At 41.2% G+C, this 16,475-nt stretch overlaps 1 protein-coding gene across 2 annotated transcripts in view; it reads left to right on the top strand.

The window, feature by feature from the left end:
- The window catches only part of BMPER (BMP binding endothelial regulator), a 252,603-nt gene that overhangs the window by 167,436 nt on the left and 68,692 nt on the right, over window positions 1-16,475 (top strand). The window contains exons 12-13 of one of the 2 annotated variants that reach the window (XM_060108393.1): window positions 3,846-4,175; window positions 10,726-11,062. In XM_060108393.1, the coding sequence (XP_059964376.1) occupies window positions 3,846-4,175; window positions 10,726-11,062 (667 nt within the window). The remainder of the gene's footprint in view (window positions 1-3,845; window positions 4,176-10,725; window positions 11,063-16,475) is intronic. The other variant, XM_060108394.1, reaches the window with a different exon arrangement.

A 16,475-nucleotide genomic window follows, 5' to 3' on the forward strand; every position in this document is an offset into this window, starting at 1 on the left:
TGTTGTGTTTTGGGGGAAGGGGGTTAGAGTCTTCTCAGTTTCTCTTATTTTTTATGACATGAGGTTGTATAATTTTCCCTTAATTTTCGCTGGTGGATGTTTTGAGAATAATCACTGTTCTCAGAAGGAAGGCATCTTATTAGAGTAAATATACCCATGGGAGAAGTAAATGTACCTGATGAGGTTAAGAGAAAAACGTTGGAATTTTGTTTTCAGAAGCAGCCCGACTCTCTTAATTCTCATAGCTGTCATATTAAAGTAGGTAACATCAAAGAGATATGTTTTAATCCAGTATTTTTAATTTTTAAAAACAAATGTCCTTATTCCAAGAGTATACATAGCGATTATAAATAATAAAGTGTAAATGTAAATAATAATGTATATACACATAAACAAGAAAGAGGAAAATAAATGTCACACGTAATTTAATTACCTAAGAGAAAAAAACATTCTTAATATTCTACTCTTTTTTTTCCAGTTCCTAGACATTGAATACATATTACTGAAAACAAACCAAAACAAAAATGACGTCTGATAATTTGACTTAAAAGACTATGAAAACACATACCACTGCTTGTAAACTGGCTTTTTCTCTCCATCCTCTGACTTAAACATATTCAGGCAAGGATAGTTATGGAAGGGTCTGTTTATTTAGCTCTAACTGCCACTCCAGCCTTTCCAGAAGAGTGTGACCGGACATCAGAACATCTTGGACTGTGACTCATTTCACTGGGTCTGCTGAACAAAAATTATATGAGGATACAGTGTTCATTTTTGTCCCCTAAGTGTTTCTATAGTTTTTTTTCCTTTTCAGCGAGGCAGATTTTTTAACCCTGAGATTCTCACTTTGCGTCATTCTCTGTGCATGTGTTCGCTGCTCCTGCATGGAGACCTTGAGGATCTGGCATGGGGACCTTGAGGTGCCAAGAAAAAGGACCAAGGTTTCAAAATTATATTAGTTTGTGATACAAATGTCCCAAATGCAACACATAATTCTCAGGCATCTTCCTCATCATGAAATTTTGTTGGCTTCTTCTATATTGCCCTTATACAGAAAAATCATCCTGATCTCCAGACCCTTCTCTTCCACAAGTTATGGCCTCTTGAAAAATATCTGTCTGGACAGACCTGCTCACACATGATTTCCCTTGCCTGGTCTCCCTGGATGTCTCTCACAGCTTCCTGCCCAGCTATGAGCAAGCTCAGATTTCCCTAGGGCCCCAGGGCCATTCTATAGGCGGTATATTTTCTGTTGCTTCTTTGAGGATTTGGTTTGTCACATAATTGACCTTATCTACATGTACCCACATCTTGACTCTTAAAAACAAAACATAGGGACAACAAAAATGAAAACAGAAACATAAGGCAGAAGAAAAAAATTATCACTCATGGTTCTACCACCAAGAAACAATCTCAGTTTACAATTTTCGGGTATGTGTGTGGATATTTATTTTAACACAGTCAAGATTATCCTATAGATAGAATTTTGTTTGCTATTTTTCACTTAATATGGCATAAGCATTTCTTCAATCATGAACATTATGTACAGACTTTTTCAATGACTAGATAATAGTTCATTTTATGGATTTACTACCAAGTGCTTAGCTATTTTTTTAATGTTAGGAGACAATCTAAATATCCATTTTCTTACAATGTGTCCATGATCCGTAGGCATGAAGAATAATGCTAGGGTATGTAGTGAATTCTTGGTAAACGTTAGCTGTTACTGTTTCTGTTAGTTATCATTTTGATGCAGTTGGGGTCAGAACACCTGGAGAAGCTGTATGTTGTTCCCTACAGACTCCGGGCAGAAGATGTACTCATGCCCTGTGCCTGCTCACAACTGAGAGAGGATTTCTCAGGAATATAATTTCAGCTCCTTCACTTGTGCCTTGGCCTTTGCCAGCTGAGGTCCATCTATTTCAAGCTCAAGAGCTCAAAAGCATTGATTGGTTCTGAGTTTTCTTGACAAGTATGTGGCATTAAAAACTCTGAAAAAGCCCTTTTCTTGAATTTGGTGCATCTGGTGGTCAGGTTAACATTTAGTTCTTTGGGGGCACATGGTAGCATTAACTTTGAACTATAATTCTCCTGATGCCACTTGAGGTGTCCCAAAGAACTGCCTTGCTCCCTGTCAACCAAAAAGCACCATCTTCATCCCAGGGAAGGATTCCATTTGTCAGAATGTGAGAGCAATGTGTGATAGGACAATTTTGAAGTAATCACATGGAGAAAGGACTGGAAAATGCAGTATGGGGTGGTTAGATAGGTGGCAACGCTAGTTGGGGGGGATATAGGATTAAGAAGGTGAGGGTGGGGTACAGTGTGGAGCAACAAACTGAGTAAAACTGGAGTCACGAGGAAAGAACACCATAAAAAAGGATAAGAAAGGAATCGAAATGGCGGGTGAATTAAAATGTTGCTGGTGAACTTTCAAAGCTTTCTCTCCCACCCTTTTCTTCCACCCTCCTCCCCACAAGTAGTGCCTTTTTTATATTCCTTGAAGTATTTGTTCATTGAAACTCTCCTACTCACCAGAAACAATCTGTTCTGTGAGTCTCTATTAAATGTTGACAAGGAAAGCTAACTTAGAACAAGTAATTAATTTACAAAATTCCCAATACATACGATTTATATGGAGTCACGTGAAATTGACATATGAAATGACATAATGTATCATAAAACAACATTACTCTCCAAACACTTTAGAAATTAAAAGCAAATGTTTGCCTTAGATCCACTTGGTCATGTCAGATCAGTTGGCACATCCTTCCTCTGTATTGATGCTTCATTCTTCTGTTACGTATTCAGAGCAATTATTTGTATAGGATAGTTTCATATTCTTGACCTGTTCTGGAAATCGATCTTTTTATTTTAGTTCTTTCATCATGTGGGCTAATTTCTCTAAATGAATTTCTCATTTCCTGGTTGTTTATGCCTTCTTAAAAACAGATAAAATATCTTTATATAGAAAACAAATCAATGCCAAATTTTGTTTTAAAAAAAGAAATGATATTTAGTTTTCTGTATAAACCTTTGAAATGCCCTAAAGTGTAAAACTTTACTTGGATCTCATAAGTATTTGAATTAGTGGTATTTTGAAGTGATGAATTCATTGGAATTTCTTAAACTTACTAAATGATGGGTTTTACAATTGATTCTTTATCCAACTTTAGATTTTGATACACAGATCAAAATAGAGGAGCCTTGTATTTCTAGAAAATACACGGAGACTATCAACTTTATCCGTGTTTGGTTCTTAACAATATTAAACATATATCTGTTTGGCAGTTATATTTATCTGTCCTTAGAAATACATGAGTGTTGAAAATACTTTTCTAAGACCGTGAATAACACTGAGAATACCATGTTTCCAAATTTTTTGAGTCAGTTAAAAGGAAACCATACCAATGCTTTGGTGTATTGTCATTTATGTTGCTGCCTTTTATTTATATTTTTGTTCTTGTTTATAGGGTTTATGAAATTAGGCCAGTTCTGTTTATAAAATTATCCTTGTTTCATTTCTCTGTCTTTGACATTAAGACCATAGAAGCATATCAAGTCTCTAAAATAGAAATGCTTTAAGCATTCAGAAGTGTTATAGATAACGTTTAAGTATAAAAGCACCAGAAGTATTACATGTCCTGTGAGGTTTGGTACAAACTTTTAGAACAACCAAACTTTTTATTTATTTTCTTTTAAGTTGATTTTCCTTAGTGCACCTCTGCTAAGGCCTTCCCTTTACCTGGCAGGTGCCCCTATCAGGTTTATTGCAGAGACCCCTGATTTCTCTTTGAATCCTTCTCTCGGTTTATGACCTGCTTTTGTCTCTCACTCATCCGCAGAGCCTGGCGTTTGCACAGTGTTCGGAGATCCCCACTACAACACTTTTGACGGACGGACATTTAACTTTCAGGGGACGTGTCAGTACGTTTTGACAAAAGACTGCTCCTCCCCTGCCTCGCCCTTTCAGGTGCTGGTGAAGAACGATGCGCGCAGGACCCGCTCCTTCTCCTGGACCAAGTCGGTGGACCTGGTGCTGGGCGCCGGCACCGTCAGCCTCCAGCAGCACCTGACCGTGCGCTGGAACGGCTCGCGCATCGCGCTGCCCTGCCACGCGCCGCAGTTTCACATCGACCTGGACGGCTACCTCTTGAAAGTGACGACCAAAGCAGGTGGGCTTCTAGAAGCACGGGCCTTCTGTGTACCTCTGGCTCTTCCCTCTGTCTCACCAACTTGTGCTCAGGAGCTGCAGCTGCTCCTCCTCCGCGGAGGAAAACCAGAGGCAGAGCAGTATTCTAGCCGCAGGTGTGGCCCCACGCCCGAGATGCCACAAAACAGCTGGAGAAATTTGCACACCGAGGAGCCTTGCAGTCTGACGCCAGTTACCCCAGTCTTGCAATCTGTCGACATCCAGTGCCTTTCCATCCTCATTCCAGACATAGCGGTGGTTCTCTCCGAATAACCCCTTTCTCATGTTTTGTTGCTACTTTAGGCCATGGATGTCTAGCTTGGAATTGTGTCTTTCCCAGCTCAGCCAGTAATGTGCAGTTTCACATCCATGAGAAAGAGTGTTTCCTTGTTAGCATCTGTCCAAGAAGGAGGGACTCCTCAAAAGCAAACTGCAAAAGTGTGGGTGTGAAGATGGGAGTGCGGGTGGTGGACTGTGTGACCAGCAGTCCTGTCCATTCTTGACCCGGGGCAGGATGCTTGTTGAGTTGATGGGTAGAACCACTGGCTTCTGCTGGAGGACACTTAGGATGCTTGCTCTGAAAGCACTTCCCCCAGCCGTGGGCACAGGCAGCTGGCCGCTGAGGCCTTTTCTCAGCATCACATGTTGCCTGAGGCCCCCTGGACTCTGTGTTTCCCCTCCACGGGCAGATACATTGCCCCTAGGCCAAACTGTTCATAGTTGCTAGTAGGTAACTCCTAGGCATTCAGTGAGGCTCAAATTTTTGTCTGTGAGGTGCTGCCTTAGAGAGGCATCTTAGAAGCAGAAATCAATCTTTCATTCTCAGCCCCAAAGAATGAATTCAGTTCATTTACACAGTTTATATTATATCATGTATGGTTCCTTCCATGCTGCCTTTGGTTAATGCGTATTGTTTGTCAACTGGATTTTGAACTGCATGTCCTCCTGGCATATGCTATTTCTTTAAGCATGATACTTGAGGAAATCAGCATATTTCTTACTTTTTGCACTGATGAGAATTTAACAATGTAAAAAATCAGTTGGGTTCCCGTTTCTTTAGCTAATATGGGTTGAAAGGGAAACATTTGATAGAGCAGGCACTTTTGAGGGACTGCAGAGACTGTTCTCCACGGCACTTTCAGAACCCTGTAAATTGTTTCTGTTCAAGCCAAAATATATTTGGTAAATTGGTTTGAGCCGATGGAATGCCAGCTTAGCTAAACAAAGGCAGGAAGCCAAGGAGAAGCCCAGGGAGCTTTTATTTGAGAAATGTTAAATATTAATGTATTGGGACATTCTATAAAGAAGGGAAGGTTCCCATTGTTCACTTTGAAAGTGGTAGATGTGAAGAGCTCTGTTCATTCAACTTTAGAGGGATTAATCCACCCCAGAAAATTCAGACACCTGTTGTTGCATTCAAATGACATGCCACTCTGCACATGTAGGCCTCAGCTCATCCCTTTGAAGGAAGCAACAGTTTGTGGCTTCATGTAAAATGTACACAAAATGACCCATTATTACACAGCTATAATTAGAAGCACCTTGCTTACCTGTTTGCAAGCCAGGTGAACACAGTGGATTCTACTGATATGGAAATTATTAGTCATCTACAACCCAATACTCAAAGGGATTCTGGATATTCAGATATTACTAACAGTTGAGGAGTTTCAATACTGATCCTGTCACAGCTGACAATACCTTATGGAATAAGTATACTTTTGTAAGGATTTCACATGGCAAAAATGACCATAAGGATGAGGCTGCTAAGACAATAATAATATATCATAAATACCATAATTAGGTTAGTGGATTGAACTCTTCTAGGCCTTGAACTCAGTTTCACAATTTCTTTTCTTTTTCTGTCTCTCTTGCCATGATGCAAGTAATTTATGTGCCCTTAATACCCAGCTGAACAACTTCCTGTATCACACGGAGCGCACAAGCTTTCTGCTCGCTAGGGAGGAACTGTATTTCTTTGGGCACTAAACTTGCTTCACGATTATCCATTGAATGGAACAATTCCACTTCCAGACAATGGTCTCTTCCACTCTGGTCTACCAATCTCAGTTTGTACTACCCCTTAGGGATATTTTCTTTTTATTACCTATTGATTTCCTATCTAAAATATCACAGTATATCCTTTGAGTGTTTGTTCTTCCTCCATAATTTTTTTTCATAAGCTCATGTGGTCAAAGGGTACTTTCTTCAAAATAGCAGCTTAACTCAAGCCTGCAGCTGGAAGGTGGGAGATGGGGAAGAATGGCTCTGTGGCCCTGTGGTTTATAGACTCAGCGCTTCATGATGGAATTGTCTGCCAGAGGAGCACAGGTGGCCGTGTAGCTTGGGTGGAATTAGGCTATAGCTGCATTCCTAATAACAACTGGGGTAGTACAGAAGACACAGAACAAGGCTCAGTAGCTTGAGAAAGCTCTGCGCACCCATGTCACACACCCGCACCCCAACTCTTGGCACTTAGCAAATCACTTAAAATATTTCCTTTCTGCCGCCTATTCACTTCATCAGCTCCACCTGAAAGAGTTACATCAGATCCACCTGAAAGCATTAACGTGGGAGTGTGACTTTTTATTTTACTTTTGGTAGAGCTCTACACTTGATGAACCTAGAGTATATATATATATATATATATATATATATATATATATCTTTTTCTTTTTTTCCTTTGGTGTAAACTCTAAACAGAAAAATTATCCATTTTTAAGCATCACTATGGTATGTCTACAGATTTTGCATCTCCTCTGTCTCTTAAAAGTGGACTGCTGCAAAAGCAACAATAACAACCAAAAAGAAAAAAGAAAAAGAAAACCACAAAATAAAAGAACAACAATCCCTCTACCAAAAAAAAAAAAAAAAAAAATTAGTAGTCTGCAGCCAGGTCACACACTTGAAAGGTGAAAAACAGGTTGGTAAAATATTCACTGGTGAGAAGGGAAAATTGGAAGGCTCGTCATACAGTGGAAGGAATGCAGCTGCTGCTCACATCCCACGTGAGACGTGTCCTTCAGCTTCGGCCTTCTGACTGCCAGTTATTTCTACTAATTTCCCATGCAGAGAACTGGGAAACTCATCCCAGCTGCAGAAAGGACTAACCCCAAACCCTCAAACACTTCCATGGCATTTTCATCTCATAAGATGCCTATTTAAAATATCTTTAGGAAAAGCAATTACGTTTTTTCAATTACAACTTATTCATTTGTTTTTGCCTGTCACTACTGTAATTTACTTTGCATGGATTTTACTCATGTAGAGAGTAAAAGTCACTGTGCAAACACATATGTATATGATACAGCAATAGACAAAGGCATCTGTAGTCTAATAAGTCATCCCTACACAATACGAAGCCTAGCATTGTTCTGTGAAAATCCTCTTAGTATAATGATAAAAAGAAAAGAGGAGGAAAAGAGAGTGAATTACAAATTATTCTCATATTTTGGGGGCCGTGTTTCATGAAAGAGATGTCAAGAGTCTTGAGAAGAGTTTATTAAAAACACAGTGGGTCTGCATCTTCCCAAGCATGCATGGACTAGCAGTCCATTGCAAAGAAAGAATCATTGGCTTGTTCACTGTGAGTTGAATTCCCATGAACTCAGTTGCCCAAAGTCTCAGATTTATTATATCATTGCCAGTAATTTTGTTGGAGCTCCTTTGGATGTAAATTCTCAACCAGTGTGGCACTTGGAAAATAGCATTTGCCTGCTGTCTAGGAAAGAGATTTGTAGTTTGGAAAATTTTGCAAGGTGGAAAATCTTTAGAATTATGCTCTAAAAGTTTGAGTGTTGTAAGGAATTGATCTCTCCCTTCATTTCTCTGGCTGGGCAGCTGCCTAGTTACAGGCTTATGAGGTCAAGTTTCTTCTATACCTTAGAGAGTGTATTACAAATTATATTATAGTTTGCTTGTCTTTTTTCAAAATGTTATTTCAGTGTCTTAACTAGCATGAAATTCACAAATTTCTTTGGCTTTGGAGACTCGTAGTATCAATTTACAGGGTAATTCATTCATTTAGTGAGTATATACTGTGTGTCAGCTAATGTGTTGGAAGATGGGGTATGAAGAAATAGACATCTTTTTGTTTGTTTGTTTTTGTTTTTGTGGTTCACGGGCCTCTCACTGTTGCAGCCTCTCCCGTTGCGGAGCACAGGCTCCGGACGCGCAGGCCCAGCAGCCATGGCTCACGGGCCCAGCCGCTCCATGGCATGTGGGATTGTCCCGGACCGGGACACGAACCCGTGTCCCCTGCATTGGCAGGCGGACTCTCAACCACTGCGCCACCAGGGAAGCCCTAGACATTGTTTTATACAATAGTTGTGGTTGTCAGAATTGACCCCATCTTTGAGATCCACATAGGAGATTAGTCCAGTGTGGGGACAGACTAGCAGTGTGTCCTTGCTCTGATCACCATGTCCCATCACTGTCTTCTCTTCACCCAATTATTCCCGAAAGCCCAAGAGACACTTTCTTATGACCTTCTTTCCTGCTTCTTACCCAGTTCTATTTAATTGCTTTTTGGAACCGAGCTTCTTCTCCTGATGAAGAAATCTTCTCTACCATTTGCCTTGGACTGAGAATGCTTCCATTCCTTTCATTTACCATACAGTGATTTCCATATGAGTCTTTCTGTTTATTTCTTGAGAAATCTAGTTTTAGACCACTGGTTTATTCTACCAATAACTTTCCCTAAAGTGGATCTGTAACTCTTGCTTGTGGCAGTTGTGTGTCCTACTCACAGGAATGATGTTTGGCCAGGCTTCTCTCCCTTTGGACCACGTCCAAGAGAATATTGGCTTTAGAATATTGGCTTAGGGAATATTAGTGTTAGCATTTTACTTCTGAGTGTTTCTTGCTGATCTTATATCACTCTGATATTGCCTTATGCCAATTTTATATTCAGACAAGATCCATCCCATCCCTCCGCACCCCTTTCTCCTTTTTCATCACCACCTTATCTCCCCAGCTTCTGAGTATCTTCTGAACACTTGCTCATCAGGCTAGTATTGATCCTTCAGGAGCAAAGGTAAAATCTTCTAAAAAGAGTCATGTTGATCTTTCCGGAGGCTCAGAACAGACTAAATCAAAGACTAGGTTTTGTCAGAAATCCAAGAGGGTAAGACTGAAAACACATAGCGGGGACACTTTCTATTTTTCTGTTAAAACAGAGCTTTCTTTGTGGGCTGTCCCTCTTAGGAGACAGTGACACTGAGTAAGGAAGAATCCTAGGGCAGAAATGCACCTCAACCTATTGTAGAGGTTCTCTTGGTGTTCATCCACCAAACTGGTACCTAGTTCACCATTCACTATGGGGCTCAGGCCCTACCAGGACATTACCAGGAGAGCAGTAAGAGAAGCTTCCAACACACACCTGAGACATAAAGAAAATGATAAGACCAGAGTTATCATTTGCTCTGGGTTGAGCCTCAAAAGACTTTTCACGAAACCCTCCCCTTTGTCTTATGGACAGTGTCTTCACATACAATATCAGGATGGCTATGAGAACATTCCTTCTTGACCTTCTGGTCAGACTGATCTGTGATGTGTGACAGTGGAACCTGCCTGTCTGACATGTGACAGAAATCCCACTATTCAGTGGGGTCATTGGCTGGAGTAAATCCTAGAAGCTTTGGGCTAGCAGGTCTGGAAAAATATGAATGTTCTCAGAAATATTCTCCAATTGTTGAGATGGTCAGTTCAGCAAACCAAGAGGAGATTACATTCTTTACGTTGTGGAGTGAAGATTGTTTCCTTGGTGAACAAGACAGTACTGTCCTGCTGATTCTATCCAGCACATGAGTAACTTTGGCCTGTGGGCTGGTAGCCTCCAATGCCTAGTCAAATTTTGAAGCTTATGATCAGCCCAGGCATGGAGGCCCCAACCTAGGGCTTATAACATCTCAACCCTAGGAAGCATGGATTGAACAGCTGTGCATGTCTCACAGATGACTGTAAAGTAATGAAGGGGCAAACATTTTCATTTGTAGGAGTGTTGTCCTTTGAAGAGAATGTATTCAGAAGCTTTATATTTATTACTTTAATATTTCCACTATAGCAAATAATTTGGAAATTTTCACTTGGCACTTAGCATAATCATATGGGGGGGTTATTGGATGAAGAAAGATGACATTAAAAAACTATCATCTTTGTTGTCTTTCCATTTCTGCATTGTAGTAGTCGTTGGATACATGAAAACATGATTTGGACCAAGACAATTACTCTAGAAAAGGGCAAAAATATAAACCCTAGAGTAACATGGTCAATAAAGAGTCATCTCACAAGTCAAATTAGGGTACATAAGATATCATTATAAGGGCAAACTTTATACATTTAAAAACTTCTAAGCCCCAATAACTGATTCATGTTATATCACACAGTGTTTGATGTGGCAAAATTAAAAGGTAATCAAGAATTTGGTGAGATCCTTAGTGTTCCTTGTTAGACGATAGTCATATGTACTATGTAAGAATCTATACAGTGGGGAACTATTGGTGGATTCAAGAGTGGTTGATCCTCTTTTCCTCTAGGTTTGGAAATCTCGTGGGATGGAGACAGTTTTGTAGAAGTCATGGCTGCACCCCATCTCAAGGGCAAACTCTGTGGTCTTTGTGGCAACTACAATGGACATAAGCGTGATGACTTAATTGGTGGAGATGGAAACTTCAAGTTTGATGTGGATGACTTTGCCGAGTCCTGGAGGGTAGAGTCCAATGAGTTCTGCAACAGACCCCAGAGAAAACCAGTGCCTGAACTGTGTCAAGGGACAGTGAAGGTAAAGCTTCGAGCCCATCGGGAATGCCAGAAACTCAAATCCTGGGAGTTTCAGACCTGCCACTCAACTGTAGACTATGCTACTTTCTACCGGTAAGTACAGTGCTTTGGGGAATAGGCTTGGGTTACAGACCAAGGGTAGACTTGACCATGGAACAGAGGGTATCAAATCCCTTGGTGTACAAAACAAGGGCCCCCAAAGTGCAGTGTAAACACCTCTGCTTCTTTCTTCTCTTGAGACTGATCTCATCTTGACTCAGCCCCACATTATGTCCCAAATTAGGAAATTGAAGGGCATATTTCAGAGCTATCTCCTTTAAGTGATTCTGTTTTTGTGTCTGCAGTTTCACTGGAAAGCTAGTGACACGCTAGGATTTTTCCAGGTGTAGCTTGACTCTTAAGATTGAAGAGTGCTTCCCAAAATCTGGCCTAAAATGCAGTGGTATAGGGCAGAGGTAGGAATCTCAAATCACTCTGGCTGCCTTTGGGTATTTGAGTGAGCTTGGTTATTCTAGGTCTGAGGAAGAGTTCATCAGGTCTTTCTCATCGTCTTGCCCAGAACACATCTGCACATGGAAAACAAGGTGGTGAAGTGAGGATTCCTTGGACTTTAGCCAACTATGAGACTTTGTGTCCAGAGTCAGAGGAGAGTAGAAACAGGGCTTGAGGATGGAGGAAGGAAAGACTCTCATTAAGACCATGGATTCCATTTGTATTAAGCAAACCATTTTAATCATTGTATTAAACGAACAATACCTATTCATTGAAGTTACCTGTTTTGTGAATATAAAGGCAACACCTACTTTTACATAAAATTAGCCATTATAACGTGCTAAAGATATTAAAAATTCCCTATTTCATAACCCTGAGCTAAACATTGCTTTCAGTTCAGCAAACATGTCTATACATTTCTGTATGCAAACTTGTATGTATAGTGCAACATTTATATTATGTATCGATGATATATGGGAAAAAAAAAGACCGTGGGTTCCATAAGCTTTTCTAATTCTGATTAACCTCCTTCCATACAAAGCAACTGGTTACAAAGGAGAACTGGCTTTGACTTCTGTGCTACAAGCTTGCATTTGTGAGTTGATGAGTTTGGCCTGGTTGTACTTCCATTTACTACACAATTCCATGAGGTTCAAGAGCTAAGACTGTATATAACTTTAACCACCGTGGATGTGGGAGGAAACATGAGATGAACACAGTCCAAAAAGGCCTTGTTTAAGTGATTTGCCTGTGCCTCTTAAAATGAGAAAGCTCCTGTGGTCTGAAGCCACAGAGAAGTTATTTTTACCCTTTAACTGCCACCAGTTTATTTCTCCTAGTTCTCGTTAAATGTGATCTTTTTTATTTATTTGATCTTTGGATATAAAAGATAAAGTTCTATAAAGTCAGCTCAAAGTAGTGTGGAAAAAGGACTGTCCCTGTCATCACAAATCCCTGAACATGGCTGCATCTGCCAAACCATTTGGCTCCAACTCATGTGTTTAGTTCCTTCAAGGCATTTTCCGGTTGTAATTTGAATTCACTGGGTTCCCTTCTTTCTCTTCCCTGTACCACCCCCTAGATTGACCTCACCCTTGTCTATTGAAATCAGAAGATCTTAATGCACTCTGGAGTGAATTAAGCACCTGGACAGACAAACCAGGCTTCATTTGGAATCTAAATACCCATCACTTGAAAGTCTGATGGGAAGCAATAGAGCACAGCAATTAAGAAATTTGTGGTCTCCCAGAGCTAAAAATCCAGTCCAGCTTTACAACCTTGAATGGTTATTTAAGCTCGCTAGACCTTAGTTTGCTTATCTGGGAAGTGGGGATAATAATGAGCCTTCCTTGAAGAGCTGTCGTTCAGATTCAGTGAGACTGTGAACATAGATGCATGTGCTCAACCCAGTGCCCCCGAGCAATGTGCTCCATAACTGTTGGCTGCTATTGTAGCTTCTACCATTAATTAAATGATTAACAAGGGTAAGCCTTCTTTTGGAAGCTCCCCTACCCCAGTTGTGGATTTGAATTGGACCCTTCTCTGTCTGAAATAGAATAGAAAGGCTATACTTCTCCCAGGACCCTAGCAGCCTACACCTTTGGTTTTCATCCCATTTCAAAGGAACGTGTTGAAAGCAAAAATTGGAGAGCAGGCCTGCAGAGATTCTTCCCTTTTTGCAAGTTTCGATTTCTTTGCTCTTTGGTGATTTATTTTGTATTATGATCCCTGGACTGCTAGCAGGAATATGATGAGCACCTTGGCAGAAGTCGTGAGAAACGACTTTGACATGAACAGAGAGAACCGAAATTGTTAGGTGGCCAGACAGATGCTAACCTTCTGCTGTTGAAAGTTGCTACAGCGGCGCAGTTGGGGGGCGGCGGGGGAGTCACTGTGTAAGGGGCTGGATGCCCGAGTTTGGGGAGCTTATGAGAAGGCTCTTGGGATCTTTGTGCACTGAGGTTTGGAGGATGGAGTATGGTGGGAGGTGAGCTTGTGTTCTGCTGTGTGCGATGCAGGGACAGAGCACCCTTCCAGGCCAGCCGCTCCCTGGAAGAGGCAGGGGAGCCCAGGAGGGCAGAGCTGGACAGTCCTGACTGTCACGCACTTTGCTGATTATCTCATTCCCCAACCGAGAGGTTCACCTTCATGCACTTTCAAGTGAGGGTGGCCAGTATTGGGTAGATCCTGGATTTCTTTCTTTCCTCCAAGCACGGATGTGGCAGGAGAGAGAAAAGAAACAAGGTCAACGTGGAAAGAGAGTTCTGTTCTCAGGGGATCTCCAGCAAGGGACAAACCTTAGGGAGCCTTTAGGAAACAACGGACAGAGAATGCATCGGGCGATGCCAAGCCGGACGTAACCTCAACCCCGCCACTTTCTAGCTGTGTGGCCCTGGTAGCTTGCTGGGTTTCAGATTCTTTGCCTTTAGAATAGGTACGACAGCGACTACCTGGTGGGATTGCTACTCCAAGGACTGAGGTCAACGGGTGGTGCCACGTTGGCCCGTGATAGACAGGCCATCCTGGCACAGTGTACTGTTGTCCTGTGTCCCTTCCTCTCTATGGAGAATCTGGCCCCCACCCATCCCTGGCCACTTACCTTTCTGATTGTCGAGGTCTTCTCCTGTGCTCATCGTGGAGAACAGATTAGACAGAGTCTCACTGATGAATCTACGGAACGATTTATAAATGAACCGTTTCTCTTTCGTGACCTTGAATGAAATACAGTAAGTGAAGATTGCATTGCAAGCCTTTAAAAAAATTGTTCTTTTTGTCTTATAAGAATAATATATGTTCATTGTATGACAATTAAGTAACATTAAAAAGAATAAAGGAGAAAATAGCCATCACATCACGTTCCACACATGTAAAATTTTGCCTGTATATTTTATGTCATTGGCGGAATTTCTAAAATGATGCTTAAAACATAGTCATGACCTGTGTTTTAAGGGCTGTGATCTTTTTTATGACTCAATATAGGACTAAAGGGATTTGCCTTGATATCATGGAAAGTCATATATATAAATTGTATATGAATTTGATTCCTTTCATTTTCCCCTTATCCTTCAAAGAAGTATCTTTACTTTCCTTTAGGACAAAGAATAAAGTTGCGTAATATACAAATGCCACCTTCCAAGTACCATTGTGTTTGTAACTTAGAAAAGGGAGAGGATAAAGGAGGTATTTCTCTCAGGAAATGTTACCCCTTTTGGGTTTCCTTAATCATATGAGAAGTTCCAGAGGGAAAATTCTATTATAAATATGAGATAGCTGTTCTTATAAGATCAAAGTAATTTCTAATTTCTCTGAATTAGAGTTTACTTTTGAGATGTCTAGGACTTAGAACTCTTATTTTATTTTGGTCTTTTACCCAGTTCAGAATTTTTAATAGTAGACTGTCCATTGTCTAAAAACTTGAAAAACTTTGTAAATGAATAAGAAATGACTACATATTAGCCAAGACTTTCTTTTTCTCTTTTGGGAAACTTTAAGATTTGCTCATTTTTTCTTCACACATCAGTTCTACCCATCATGACCTCATTTGCTATAAAAATTAAAGGCTTTGTGATCAGCATATTGGCTTCATTAACTCATTGAATATGTTTGGATGCAAAATAATTTAATTATGAATCACATAAATATTTTAACTGGCTATGTTCATAATGTGTCTTAAGTCCTAGAGTTGCTAATTGACTTGTCCTCAAATTAGATAATCCCCTTTGCAAATCTGCATTGGCCGCTGCTGGTGTGTCACGGAGACATTTCTGGTAGCAAGGGAGGTAGTTAGTATACCGTGGAAACATGAATGTGAAATCATTTCAGTTATACTTGGATTCACACATAGGCCTCCCTGAGGAGGAGATGTTGTCTTTGGGTCTGTTTTCTCATTTCTTTGTTTTCACCTCCCTCCCCCAGCCTCATGCTGCCTTCTCCATCTGTGTCTTGGCTGCCAACTGGGAAATCCAGGAGGAATAAGCAGCCCCCCACCCCATAGGCTCCCTGGCGGTCCTCAGCAGCCAGTATCGAATCCACTCCCCACCTTGAATTCGGGCAGGCTGACGAGACCAGTCTTGGCAGCCCCCAGGGGCCACAAGGAAGCCAGGAGATGGGCTGAGCTATGTGGGTCACACTGGGGAGAGAGAAGACCACCTATACCTTGGGCTGGTGTATGAAACACTAGCAAACTCACACCTGAATCTTGGATGAAGTAGTTGCAAGTGAGTGTAACCTGCTAGTAAAGCGGGCCTCTCCAGTCAAGGCAGTCCCACATTTCAGAAAAGCCAGGAAGATTAATGTGAACTGCAGCAAAGCCCAGGCCTTTACAGACCACCGTCGTCTCAGGACTGTTTTCCTCTCCCCACTCCCCTTCATGCAGTATAATTCACCGGAGCAAAAACTCTGTTCACTTGTTCGGTTTGGGTAAGTGTCTGGGGATTCCCAGTCTAGGAAATGTTCTTTTCTTTCCATGCAGTGTTTTTTACAGCTGTAAGGAATTGAAGGAAGGCCAGGGGATTCACAGATGTGTCCTTCCCGCTGAGGTCCTGGGAGGTAGGTGGTGGGAGGCTGTGCAGGAGAACGCTGGAACTCCGACAGCACAACGGTGTCAGAGATGCTGGCGCCTGGGGACTGCCAGTGGCTTCCTTCCAAGGGAAGATCACAGCCTTTGTGGATGACCCACTTTGTGTTTTCCTATAAAGGAAACTCATCATTTATTATAAGGCAAGAGGAGAGATGCAGGCAAGGGTACAGACTTAATGTGTGTGTGTGTGTCTGTTTGTAGGAGAAAATCATATAAAGCTAACTGCTGTTCTATAATTAAAATCAAGCCAATCTTCCCTTGCTTCAAAGGAGAACGTGCTTGGAACATTTCTGTTTACAGCTTTTAATGATTTGCCTCAAATTGCCATTAGAACTAGGGTCCTAAATCAAATGAGATGTTCATTTTAAAGTGTGATGTTCTAAACCTGCCTTTTTATTTTTCCTTTGGCGAACTTAGCTTTTAGGATGAGCAGCC

Source organism: Mesoplodon densirostris, chromosome 9 (assembly GCF_025265405.1).
Source record: "Mesoplodon densirostris isolate mMesDen1 chromosome 9, mMesDen1 primary haplotype, whole genome shotgun sequence".
NCBI lineage: Eukaryota > Metazoa > Chordata > Mammalia > Artiodactyla > Ziphiidae > Mesoplodon > Mesoplodon densirostris.